The sequence below is a fragment of the Cricetulus griseus genome (assembly GCF_003668045.3).
Source record: "Cricetulus griseus strain 17A/GY chromosome 1 unlocalized genomic scaffold, alternate assembly CriGri-PICRH-1.0 chr1_1, whole genome shotgun sequence".
NCBI lineage: Eukaryota > Metazoa > Chordata > Mammalia > Rodentia > Cricetidae > Cricetulus > Cricetulus griseus.
Genome location: NW_023276807.1, coordinates 52528179 through 52541331, shown reverse-complemented (window position 1 = coordinate 52541331; position 13153 = coordinate 52528179). Strand labels below are relative to the sequence as shown.

Below are 13153 nucleotides of genomic sequence, written 5' to 3'. Positions count from 1 at the left end.
TGTGTGTGTGTGTGTGTATGTGTAGGATAACTGAATACAAATGTAATTGATAGCGAAAGTGTAAAACATCAAGCAATGCTCCATGGCTCCAGACAGTCCATTCCAGCCTTATCATGGCACTGAGATGTACAGAGCTTCAGACTGGGCATGTTTTTTTTTTTAAGTGGTTTTCTTAAACCAGCATGTGCATTCTTCCTTGTGGAGACTTCTTAAAAAGATTTAGGCTGGAGAAATGGCTCAGTGATCTATTGCACTTGCTACTCCAGAAGAGGACCCAGGTCTAGTTTCTAGACACCACATCCATCAGGTGACTCACAACTCCCTGTAACTCTAGTTCCAGGAGATCCAATACCAACTCAGTCCTCATTAGGCATCAGACATACATGTGGCACATATACTCATACATTCACATAAAATAAAAATAAATCCATTTTAAAAATAAGAAAAATTTCCTAAGGAAATCAAATTAAAATATAAGTTTCAAAAGTTATTAAAAGTATGGGAATTTTTTCAACTTTCAATTTTTGAGATCTTTAAGAGAGTTAATATTCAGAACATTTCACTATATATTTATAAAATACATTTTATTTAAACAATCAAGCAAAATTGGAATTCAGGCAAATACTCTTCTACAACTGAGCTACAGCACAAGCTCCCAAAATTGGAATGTGGACATTCCGTGCAATGACTGTCTTTGGATTTGCTATGAATAACTAGAGATAGTGTGTTCTACTTTAAAAATAATAAAAAAAACCTTCCATATCTAAAACTGGGACATTTTGTGTGTGACAACTTACAATCAGAAAAGTATATTTCAAAATCTGCCTTTACCTGAATTTTGCATTCATAAATATAACCATCTTATATTAATGTCTCTATGGGGCTGGAGAGATGGCTCAGAGGTTAAGAACACAGTTTTTGTTCTTAAAGAAGACACTGGTTCAGTTCCCAGTACCCACATGGCTGCTCACAACCACTGGTAACTCCAGTTCCAGGGGATCCAAAATCCCCTACACATTCATAGGGTATACATACATACCCTCTTGTACATACACACATACATACATACATACATACATACATACATACACACACACACACACACACACACACACACACACACACACACACACACGTTAAATTGAATATATATGTATGTTAAGAATGTATAAGTATCTATAAACATCAGGAAACATGTCTTCATTTAATAGTGCAAAAAAACCTAATCTGCTCAATCTGATATAATAGTGTAAAAGTGAATTGGCCCAGGCACATCCTTATTCCCAGCACTGGAAACACAGAGTCAGGTCATCTAAGTGAGTTTGAGACTAGCCTAATCTACATAGCAAGTCCAGGTCAGACAGTGCTACAGAGAAAGACCCTGTCTCATCAACTTACTTTTAAAGGCAGTGTTGGGGTGGAGGGCTTTTCTAGTTTCATATTATTTAAAAAAATAAAGCCTGGATTTATTTACCAGTCATCAATGTTCCCTACTCACAGATCTAGTATTTCTCTGTAGAAACCTGGTACTAAGATATGCATGAAAATGTATGTTAATAAGCCAAATAAGACTTAGACTTCATAGTTAAAGTTGCCACTTCTTTTCTCCATGTAAAATTGCTAGTCACCCAGCCCCCTAACTTTACAGGGACTTCATCCTTTGTAGATATCTGAGGAACCTAATCCACCAACCACATAATATGCTACTTCTTCAATTATTTCCCATTGCAGCTTTCACAACTGACTTTAATCCTATTTCATTACTAAAACCAACGCTTTCAAAGTTTTCAGCATCACTACATCATTTAAAATAGTATATAAAGCATAAAGCCAAATTACTAGGAAGAAAGAAAGAAAGAAAGAAAGAAAGAAAGAAAGAAAGAAAGAAAGAAAGAAAAAGAAAAAAGAAATCTCTGATATTGAGCTCTATGACATTTAGGCTAATCAGCCATGCGTGACCTATAAAACTGACAATTTCATATGGTTCAGCCCACTAACATTCCCTGACTCCAACATTATTAAACTAAATCTCAACAGCTTCCCAGCTGCCTTCCTACTGAAGCTGTGAGGAAAAGCACTGGGACACTGAGGCAGAGCAAAGGCTGTTCCTACCAGTCATCCCTATCTTCATCAAAAAGCAATGTAAATCATAACATACTTTATAAAAGGAAATGATGCAATGCAGGAATCAAGACCAATATGGCCAATACAGGGTGAAATAGATCAGGAATGAACAGGCTGAGAAGAAGGCTTAAAGTTTAAGGCAGCTTGCTGAGTTTAGCCCTCAGCACCCACATTGAACAGCTCACAACTCTTGCTCCAAGGGATCTGATGCCCTCTTTTGGCCTCCACAGGCACCTACACCCAAGTACACATACACAGACATAGATAAAAAATAAAAAAAATCTTTAAAACATTGAATAGATAAACCATAAGAAATCACTCAAGAGCTACTCTAATTTGCTCAAAGAAATTTGCATACCAGAGTGGTGTTATTCAATAGGGCCAGAGCTAATGACACGGAAACAAACATGTTGGCAAACACCTTGTGTTCCAATATGATGCTTTCTCAAATGTGCCCAAGGCCAGTGTGAAATTTCCAAATATAACTCAACTTCTCCATGAGTACCACTTGAACCTAACTGGACAGGAGGTGCCTAGAAAGGCCTTATAGATGTCTGGTTCTCTGGAGAAAGATGCCAGTAAGAATTAATCTGACCAAATAATTTAGCCTGTTAAGCACCACCACTATGACATCTGATAATTTTCTGACTCAGAATTCTTAACGAATTGAAGCTACTGTTTAGTTAAGAAAAAAATAATCTATCCATCCAAATCAGCTAACCTTGATCAAATCAAGACATTGTTCATTTGACTATATTGGCCAGAATGGTGCAAAAACTAAAAAAGAAAAGGCAGTTGTCTTTGGGGATTAGCAGTGTGATGCTCTCAGAGCACCCTCTGGAGGCCAAAGGAAAGTGTCACTTGGAAGAGGAAGAAAGAAGAAATTGGCCAGTGTCTGACCTATCTCCCTGGAGGCAGACTCAAAAATAAACTTGACTACTTGCTATCAAGGGGACATGAAAAATGGGCATAACTTACAGTTTGTCATACATGAGAAAACCAACATAGGTGCTGCAAAATTCTCAAATAATGTTGCTACTTCATTTTCCAAAAGCATTGATTAGCAAGCTTTCTACCTACACTCTGAATTCTTGGGGGACTTAATGCAGAGACATTGTGTGTTTGATCATATTCCTTTGTGTACAGGAATGCATGCAAATGTTTGTGCATGCATGTGGAAGGCAAAAGACGGTCCTCATGGGCCACACAATATTTTGAGAGTCTCTCACAGGCCTGGACCTTGTCCAGTAGGTTAGGCTGGCTGACTAGCAAGCCCCTAGATTTGCCTGTCTGCACCTCACCAGTGTTGGATTTACATGAAGACACCACCAGGCTTTTTTTTGTTTTTGTTTTTAATGTAGACTCTGGGAAGCAAAGCAAGGTCTTTGTACTTGAAAGGTAATTTTAATACTTAGAAGAATAGATTAAAACATGGTTTTTCACTCCCAAAAAGGTAGTTTTGTAAACAAGATTACACGGTATAACTGAAATCATAGAGTTTCATGTTTGATAAACAGAATGAATTAAGCTGTGTATTTTTTTTCTAACACCTAACTTCTTCTAAAGCAACAAACACTGACATCTATTGGTATTTTGGTAGCTTGCTTTTTGTTCTTTCATTTCAAACGAAAACTCATGCAGATACAAATAGAATTAGGATGGACAGAAATGCCACTTGTTCCTTTAGGGAACATTTACATCATGTCCATTAATAGTATACTTAATAGGTATATTTTCCCTTGGTTAAAATAAAGTAAACTGATATGATTTAATGCTTGGTTTTATTTCTTCTATTTGCCTAGGGAAAGAGTTTCAAGAAACGTGTGGTTATCATTTCTTGCATCAAATTTGGTAACTCCCCCAAAATATTGATACTTGGTGTGATTTCTTGATAGAACCCAATAAACAATCAGTACTATTAAATTAAAATTTATACTTTGGTAAAAATAATAGAACTCTGATCTTGCAAGAATCCATTATATCCCCAAGAACCTTAAACATGACATATAGTCATTCCAGTTACGAGGAAGGGAAAGGAACATATGGAGAAATGTGGATTTATTGTATTCCTTGTTTTGCCTCTCTTTCAAAATACCTGCAGCAGAGTCTATGAACTTTTCTGGCATTATACTATGACCCCTGATTTAAAAAAAAAAAAAGATAGTAAAGGACATGTTGATGCATACTTTGTGTGTGTGTGTGCAATTTACACAAGTCCCAAGAGAGAAGACCACATATTCTGAATTACAAAAGGAGATTTCAAAGGAGATTTAAACAGCAACTCTTACAACGTTGCCAGAAAAGGAATCGGGTTTCAAAATCTTGAAGCTCGAAACCTTCACATTTTCCTGCCAGATAAAACCCTATTGCACCTCACTCTACTTTCAATATTTAGATTGAGCTCAACAGTGTTTTCATAATATGTATATGCAGCTATGAAACTTGATGGACTCACTTTTCTCTATCTTTACAGGTAGTCCATATTAATATTTATGCCCACACTAATGTAAGGTCAGTCAGCACTGGGTTTTCCTTCCCATAAAAGGTAAATTCTGAAAATTATGTCACATATCCTTACAGGCAATTCCTTCCTTGAGTCATCTGATAAAGAAAGCTTGTATTTGCTGGGTACAGATTCTCTGTTAGCCAATAGTCAGCAAGCTTTCCTGAGTTATCTTGTTCACACTCCAGAGAGTCAGAAATTATCTCAACTTTACAACAAAAGGAAACTTAGGCACAGAAAGAGTAACTTTCCCATGAATTTACAGCTAAAGGGTGTTTGGTTTAAATCCAGGCAATCTGCCTGGAGAACTAAGGGCTAGGACATGCTGCCTAACATTCAGACACTTTCATATTTTCTGTTTTTAAAATAATATAATATACAATGCATGTGCTACATTTCCTGGAATACTAATTAATAGTAATCTCCATTATGCTGAATACAAAAAGATTGAGGAGGATATTGGAAATGTATTTACTGTTCACACAATGGTCCAATACTTTGTTATATTACATATACATATATAGTCTCCTTAGTACCTTCTTCTAATATTAATAGAATCAATATTATCTTCATTAGTACCATGTCATCACTTTGTATCTATGAAAAATAGTATTCAAGCTTCCCTCACTGTCCCTGCTATTTTAGTTCCTCATAACAAGTTCTGTTTTATTCTGTAAATAACCTTTAATGTTTTTAATAATTACATAATGTAAGCAGTTACAAGTAACCAGGTTGAAACAGATCACTGGACATTCCACCTTGTTCTGTAAACACAGACTGCCCTGTTAGTGACAGGGTACTTTATTTCCAAGAATGTTTACAGGCCCTTCAGCCTTGGGAGCCATTTAGTTAAGGAAACAGGTGGGTGATGTCATTGGTGGCACGTACAGCCTTCGCCTAACTATTTGGGATATGTTTCTTCAGTTTTCCACTCACAAACACCAGGTCCACCAGGCATGAAGCAGCACATAATAGGTGTAGATCTGAACTAGGTGTGATAGCAGAATCGTACCAGGTCATTTAAGGAGCAAAACAATAACAAAAAGAATACTGTACAGAATAAGAAAAATACCATCAATCTTAAGGAAGGTCTGAAGTCAAATGGCAAAGTGACAGAATAAAAAGAAAAACTGGTTTTGTAATTTAGGCTTCTGAAGGAAAATACTAAGCTGAATGACTCAGTCGGAGTCAGGATCTGGGAGGTCCAGCTTGCAGGAGGCGAGGGACATTATAGGACCCTTGATACATGGGCCTGTGACACAAAGCCCAGGGTTTTGCTGAGGTTGCTTGTTTTTATGGGAAGAAGAAGAATCAATGGCCTCAAGGGTGTTGGATATATGATAGCCATTATTACACAATAAATAATTTGGTTGAACATCTGCAGCCCCAATAGTGCGCAATTTGGTATTTGTTAGCTGTATTGATGATAGGAAACACTGATTGCCAGGTACATAAGACACATTAACTGGACCTGTCATTTAGCAGGTTAAAAGGTAGGTTTTGTTTTGTTTTGTTTTGTTTTGTTTTGTTTTGTTTCGAGACAGGGTTTCTCTGTGGCTTTGCAGGCTGTCCTGGAACTAGCTCTTGTAGACCAAGCTGCTCTTGCACTCACAGAGATCCACCTGCCTCTGCCTCCCTAGTGCTGGGATTAAAGGAGTGTGCCACCAACCTCCGGCTTAAAAGGTGTTTTTCTCCTGAGTAGTTCCCACCAAGAGATGTGTTTATGCCTTTGCATATGATAACGGGCACAGCAGGGCTGAGGGCCCTCAGTTATCTATCTCAGCTGCTATAAAGTTGATGGGATAACATCCACACTGCATACACATCACCAAGGACACACATACTGTTACAGTGGTTGTTTTAAGGAAAGGGTGACACTTGGTACTGAAGGCCACCAACATGGGAACAATTCAAGAGATGGTTGTCCTTGGAAATCCTAAATGTGGATGCATGGCGAGGGGGAAGACTGTTGAGGATGCTGCAGACCTACAAACCAGAAAAAACCGAGATCTAGAAAGAGTGGATTTCCCCATGTATCACGTGGCTATCAGCCACTCATTCTTTTCAATGAGGAAAATGAGACTGGCACTTGTCATTAGAAGGAAAAGTGGCAAAGCAAAGACAGAAACAATGATAATACCCCATTTTTCTACATAATGAAAAATTTAAGGTGACCATTTGCAAATCAAATGAATAAATACTCTTAATCTGGCTCAATCTGTTGGCAGTATCCTAAAGGAGATAAAAATTCTTCTAGAGTGGGCAAAACATCTCTCTCCAAATAAATAAATAAATAAATAATGAGAATAAAAATGAAAAATAAATCATACCGAATCAAATATACTAAAATCTAGCCCCATGACAAATTCATCCTTCTTTTTTTCTGGGAAAAAAGGTGGGGTGGAACCACCTAATGAATGTGCTTGGTTTAGACAGAGTCACAGCTGTAGGACTACAAAAGCAAATGGGAGTCATCAAAGAAGTTCTAGCATTCTCTCTTAAAGAGAACATTGGGTAGTCGTGAGACAGCTGCCCACCTGGTGAGTAAGGACTAAATCACTAAAATATCTGTGGTAAGTTGTAGACTTAACAAGCGGTAAAACTGCTACTGAAAGGAACGCTAATCAGACCACCACCCCACCTTAAGGCATGAGAGCATTTAAGACATTGGTTCCCAACCTTCCCAATGCTGCGACCCTTTAACACAGTTCCTCAGGGTGTGCTGACCCCCAACCATAAAATTATGTCGTTGCTACTTCGTAACTGTAATTTTGCTACTGCTATGAATCGTAATATAAATACCTGATACACAAGATATCTGATATGTGAGCCATGGGAAGAGAAAGGTGGTTTGACCCCCAAGGGGGTCGCGACCCACGAGTTGAGAACCGCTGATCTAAACCGACCTTACAAACTTCTGAAGCAAACAGACGCCACAAGTGGTGGCAGGGGAAACAAAACGTTCTTTATACCTTTACAGTATTTGTTGGGTCGGGATCTCTTTAACATACTATGGTGACATTAATCCAGCTCCCCCTTTCAGACTTTGAGTACAATGTTATATTTAATCTCTAAAATATACAGTAAACATTACGGAAACGTCAGTGTACCTTCAGGAAGGCTCATGCGGGGTAATTAAGGTGAATCTCCTGAGCAGTACCCTTTATTCAGACACAAGAACGGCCAGTGGCTAAACAATTACCCTCTGTTCGGTTTCTGTTTTGTTCTAAACCTTGCTTAGGGTCTCTGCCAACAACCCAGGTTCTGAAATGCTGAGTGATTCCAAGGAGTGTACTAAGAGAATGCGATTGGTTTTCTTCCTGCACGGAGCAGATACTTGGGCTATCTTCTTGAGGCACAGACTGCACAAGTGTGGTTAATTTCCCAGAAGTACTTCATAATATGTGTGTTGGGGATCCTCTAAGAGACACCAGGCATCCAAATCGACCATAGGGGATTACAGATGGAGAGTAAAGACCCCTCTCTCGATACACCCCCTTAAGCATCTATTTAGCGGCCATTCAGTCCATTAGTCTTTCCCAGGAATACCTAAGGTGACGCGTCATTGATGTTGTGCTCTGATGGTGGATTAAAAAGATCGCTTTACAAAAAGCCTCAACTCCCCTTTTTCCATTCTCTATATAACCGGTAAGCAACTGGGGTTTAAAATTCGGATAAACTGTTGCTTTCTGACATCTCTTGGGAAACTGAACTAGCCGTATTTATCAGGGTGACCCTGAAAACTAGAACCTAGCAAGAGTTCGTAGATTTTATTCAGAGCCGACCTGAATCCTGGCACCCGGCCGGGTTCTGCGTGCTTCGCTGACCTTTAGGAATCCCTCTCAGCTGCTCTGGGTTTCCCTATCGCAGCACGCAATCCGGGCGAAGCCTGGCTCGCACCGCGGCTGTACACGGCTTTCCTCCGCCCACCTCGCCTAAGCCGGGTCTCCCACGCTGCCCTTTTCCCCGACCACCCTCCGCGCAGCCGGACCCACGCGGTGGGGCGCAGGCTCTCGGACCCCAAGCCCGTTCCCGCTTCTCTCGCTAGAGGGCAGGCGGGGCCCGCGCAAAGCCCTCGGGCCGCAGGGCACGCACAGCCGGCAGGGATCCCGCACTCGGAGCCGCACTCCGGGGCTGGGCTCCGCGACCGACGCAGGGACGGAGGACCAAACCCGAAAGCGGGGAGAACAGCAGACCCGTGAGGGTCGGGGAGGTACAGCCAGGCTCACGGTGCGCGCAGGGCGCGGGTGCCAGGTAGTGGCGACCCCCGCAGGGAAGCGCGGGGTTCCCCAACGCCAGGGCCGGGTCAGGATCGGGCGCGCAGCTCAGGGACACAAGACGCAGTGAAGCGTCTGCCCGGGAGTAGCGAAGCTGCAGGCACTCACCTGGACTCGGGTTGCCCTCTCCGGGCGCGGGCTTCCCGCGGGATCCCCGGTCCTTCTTCTTGCCCTTCCCCTTGCCTCTGCCTTCTTTGCGCTCAGACATCTCGCCGAAGATGAGCGCTGTACACGGAACCGACTGGGCGACGGTGACGCGCGCGACAAGTTTGGTCCAAGGGCTTGGAGAAAAGTTTGTCCCCGGAGGGAAGAGCGAGCGGCCGAGCTGCTTGGGGGCGTCGCCTGTCGCCTGCGGGGAGCGGAGTGAGCTTGGTCACCTGGAGCGGCCGCTCCGTCAGAGGTGAGTCGGGGCTGCTCTAGTGTCCCGGGTCCCGCCGCTACCGGCTCCGGCGTGGCCTCGCTCCAGTAGCCTCTGCCTCGCGCCCTTACAACCCGAAGAAGGAAAGGTGGTCACAGTCCGGTCTGTGCTCGCATCGCCTGGCTGCCACCACCGCTGCTGCTCCGCTCCTGCCGTCCGCGCGGCCCGGAGTTCCCACAAGTTTTGGGGAAGTCCTAGCCGGCTCTTTTTCAATTGCCCGCAGGTTGGAAGCTGGCGCCTCCTTCGCACCCTCCCCTCGCCTCGCCCCCTCCCTCTTCCCCACCACACCCCCACCCTGAGGCGCAGACACGCCACCGGGAGGAGCCTGAGCTGGGCGATCGCGGCTCAACCCCTTTCTTCTGGCGGCCGGGCCTGGCTGGGGGCGGCTGAGCCCAGCGGCTGCCTGGAACACCCGACAGGGGTCGCTGGAAGCTGCTCTGACTGTGCCGCCTTCGCCGCGGGACTTAAGCGAACAGTCCCGAGAGGCCAGGGAGAGACCCTGGCACTCACAGTCGCCAGCAGGCTGCAACAGCCAGAGTTGATCCAAGCCTTGAAAAGTGGAGGGAGATGGAGAAAAGTTTACAACCGCGGCACCTGCCCCACAACGAAGGCTCTAGAGAGCTGGAGCCCCCGAGATGGGGAGAAACAGTTGCTATTTCCGAGAAGGGTTCAGGGTTTCTTTCTCACTTTAGGGGAACTTCCCTCTGGCACAGAGGGCCAAGGTGAAGTCTAGGGTGGAAAGGAGTTGCAGTTTCCCAGGAAGGGTTCTGTGAATTTCAAGCATGAATAGCTTGCACTTCGTCCGTCTGCTACTTGAGAGTGTGCCTACTTGTGCTTAATAGCATGCTGTTGAATTTCCCACCTCCAATTTTGCTTTTAAAATAGCCTCTTCTAAGCACACTATTTCTTAATTCAACTTAATTTCCGAAGGAGCTGATGAGCCATGGTTCACCATTGTCAATAACATCTTTATGGTAGTCCTAACCCCCATCGGCTCCTCACCACCACCAGGTCCACCACCATCATAGAACTGGGGTGAAGTTCAGAGCATTAGTTCATTAGTGCCACTTTTCCCGGATTAGACTTTCTTGGAAGGGCACATGAATCCTAGTTTTCCAGTATCCTCCCTCTGGTGGAGAACGCTAAGGAGCAGTTAATCAAGAAAGAATGCTGCTGCAAAGCACAAAAGTCAAAGACTAGAATATCCGCAGCAATGACTGATCCACAATGGTCTCCGTGTAGAGATGCTGTCATCATCTTTGCTAACTTAGTCTGTTCGTTTGCTATGATTGAGATATTCTACAGCTATCCCACTTTCGGAGTTACTTGGCTCCTGCTTTTTCACTTCCTGAAGTCAATGCTAACTGACCCATTGCTATCAACAGCTTTCTGTGCTCTCTAGCTGCCACTTTTCATGCATATGTGGGAAGGGAAATGTTCAAAAGCATTCATTTTAAATTGTCTTAAAAATCTTTTTTTTCTGCTTTAATTTGCACTGGGCTAAGAATCGAACTCCATTAAGATGGGTGTAATTGTTAACAAACACACCTCAACAGTTCTGGCATCATTCTTTATTCTTAAACGGTAGCGTCCAGACATCTTGATAGTCTTCCAACAAACACCGCATCCAAATCTCACTGTGCCACGCAAACCGCAGAACCCGAGAAAAGGCCGACTCTGTGGACAGCACTGCAGTGTCTGGCCACGGCGTGAAAGGAAGGTGGGCCCCAGCACTGGCTGAAATAGCTCCACTTTCCCAGGAGGGGCCACTGCTCAGCCAGCAAGGGGCAGCAAGCCGCTGAAAGCAGAAACCCTTTCATTTCATGAGGGTACTAATCTGGAAGACTGAGACAGTGCTAGGGCTTGAGATTTATCAACCACATGCTGTCAGACATCACCATTTCAGAATCAAAGGACTGAGGCAAACTTGCATTTTAGAATTTAAAACAAAATATAAGGTCTTCCAAAATGCATGGATAATAAAAACACTTTCTTCTGTCTTTTTGGTTTGGGATCTAGACACTTTACTTCCCAGAACACCTTCTTCTTAGTTAGTAGGAGTATCTCCATGAAGGTAAAGGAGACTACACTTGGTGAAAATTTTCTGTTTCCATAAAGCCATTTTGACAGTTGACAAACCTCCCCTACTGAAATGACTAAGAATGATGATTGATGCTCCAGGACCTTTCAAATAAAACACCTGCAGTGTTCCCATGGAAACTGTAAGAGTGAGGGATGGATGGATATTATGAGGAAGTATAACTTAGTATTATGTGATTAATCTTTAAACTTGGTTAGATGATGCCATGAAAGAAGTGGAGGAGGAAGCAGGACAAAGTTGCAGTAATAGATGTTGAAGGACCTCTCAAGACATACGATAGCGTGACATTTGAGTGGCAAGGCTGCTTCCTAGAACTATGCCCAGGTTCCAGAATCCTGTTTTACAGTCAATTGCACCTGAGTTATCAGGAAACTCACATCAAAGTCATTTTTTCCTACTAATGTATTGTTCAAATCTTTAATTCTTTATGTAATTCACGTTAATTTTTTGAGCATATTTTACTACATTATTTACAACCAACCGAAAGATTAACAAAAAAGTCCATTTCTTTGATACTTAAAATATTTATGAGGTTTGTCATGACTTCGAAATTGTCCTTAAATTATTCATTTCTGTGGTCAGTAAGTGGCAAATGAAGTGTTTTGGTGTTTTTATAAATACCTTGGAACTGATTTAAGGACTGAAAAGGAAAAGTAGTTTTAAAAACCACAGTGCCAGGTGTGATGGTTCATCTTGTATTCTCTGAACTTTGGAGCATCAGTGCAAGAGTTCTACCAGGAGCTCTAAGGCCAACCTGGGCTTCAGAGTGAGACTGTCTTCATTAAAAAGGAAAGAAAGAAAAGTTACACATAATATATTAAATGTAAACCTTAACAGAAACATTTCAAAGTTAACTTTGTTATGTATTGTTCAGCTCCTAGACTGGGTATCAAATATGGCTTGTTAACGCCCAGCTAACACACCAAACTGTCAATGCATGTCAAGTGACAAAAGAATACAAAATTATGTAATTACTTTGAGAAATAAAGAAAAGTGAAATACAGCAGCCTTATGAAGCGCCATCAAAGACCACTTCAGTTTTTATTATCAGGACTTGCCTTGGGGAACTTGTAGAATCTACAAAGTTGGTTAAATATATTCTTTTCATGATTCCTTTGGGAGCTAATTCAAGAAAAAAAATTAAAGAAAAAAAAACAAAACAAAAAGGTTTTGCAAAACTTTCATTGACAGGAATGAAGATTAAAGTTAAAATTCTGCAGATACTTTTCACTTTTTAAAATAAAGTGACAAGGCAATTTAAACAAAGATTTCTTTTGGAAGTTTTGTGATGAAGTTGATGTTAATAAAACACATTAATTAATTAAAAGAAACTCTCCTCAGAATCAAATTGAAATCTGTCTGATTTGTTCATTAACCAGGCATTTCCTGACGAAATGGTGGGCAATGGAAGGGTACAAATACTGCCCTGGTTCATGTAAAACTAAAATCTTGTGAGAAAGACATAAAAACAAATTATCCAATACAGCAAGGCCAGATGAGTTTTCTAAAGCCTGAAGCCCCTAAAATTTGGGGAAACTTCGAAGAAAAATAATGCAAATTTAGAAATACAAACTTGGGATGGGAATGAAATTCAGACTGTATTCTTCAGTGTATGAGAAGCCCTAGGTTGACCCCACATCACCAAGAGCAAAACAAAAATATAGGCTTAAGATCACTTAAAGGGACCTGTGACAGTAAACAGGCCTTGAAATTTCATTAGCTTGATGATA

The 13153-nt window shown here is 41.9% G+C and overlaps 1 protein-coding gene across 8 annotated transcripts in view; it reads right to left on the bottom strand.

The window, feature by feature from the left end:
- The window catches only part of Nrg1 (neuregulin 1), a 1004076-nt gene that overhangs the window by 189873 nt on the left and 801050 nt on the right, over positions 1 to 13153 (bottom strand). For 3 of the 8 annotated variants that reach the window (XM_035452268.1, XM_035452270.1, XM_035452273.1), the window contains exon 1: positions 9013 to 9577. The exons of 3 other annotated variants lie outside the window; for them this stretch is intronic. In XM_035452268.1, coding sequence (XP_035308159.1) covers positions 9013 to 9112 — 100 coding nt within the window. In that variant the 5' untranslated portion in view covers positions 9113 to 9577. Of the gene's footprint in view, positions 1 to 9012; positions 9579 to 13153 lie in introns of those variants that run through there. 2 more of the 8 variants (XM_035452275.1, XM_035452269.1) reach the window with 2 other exon arrangements.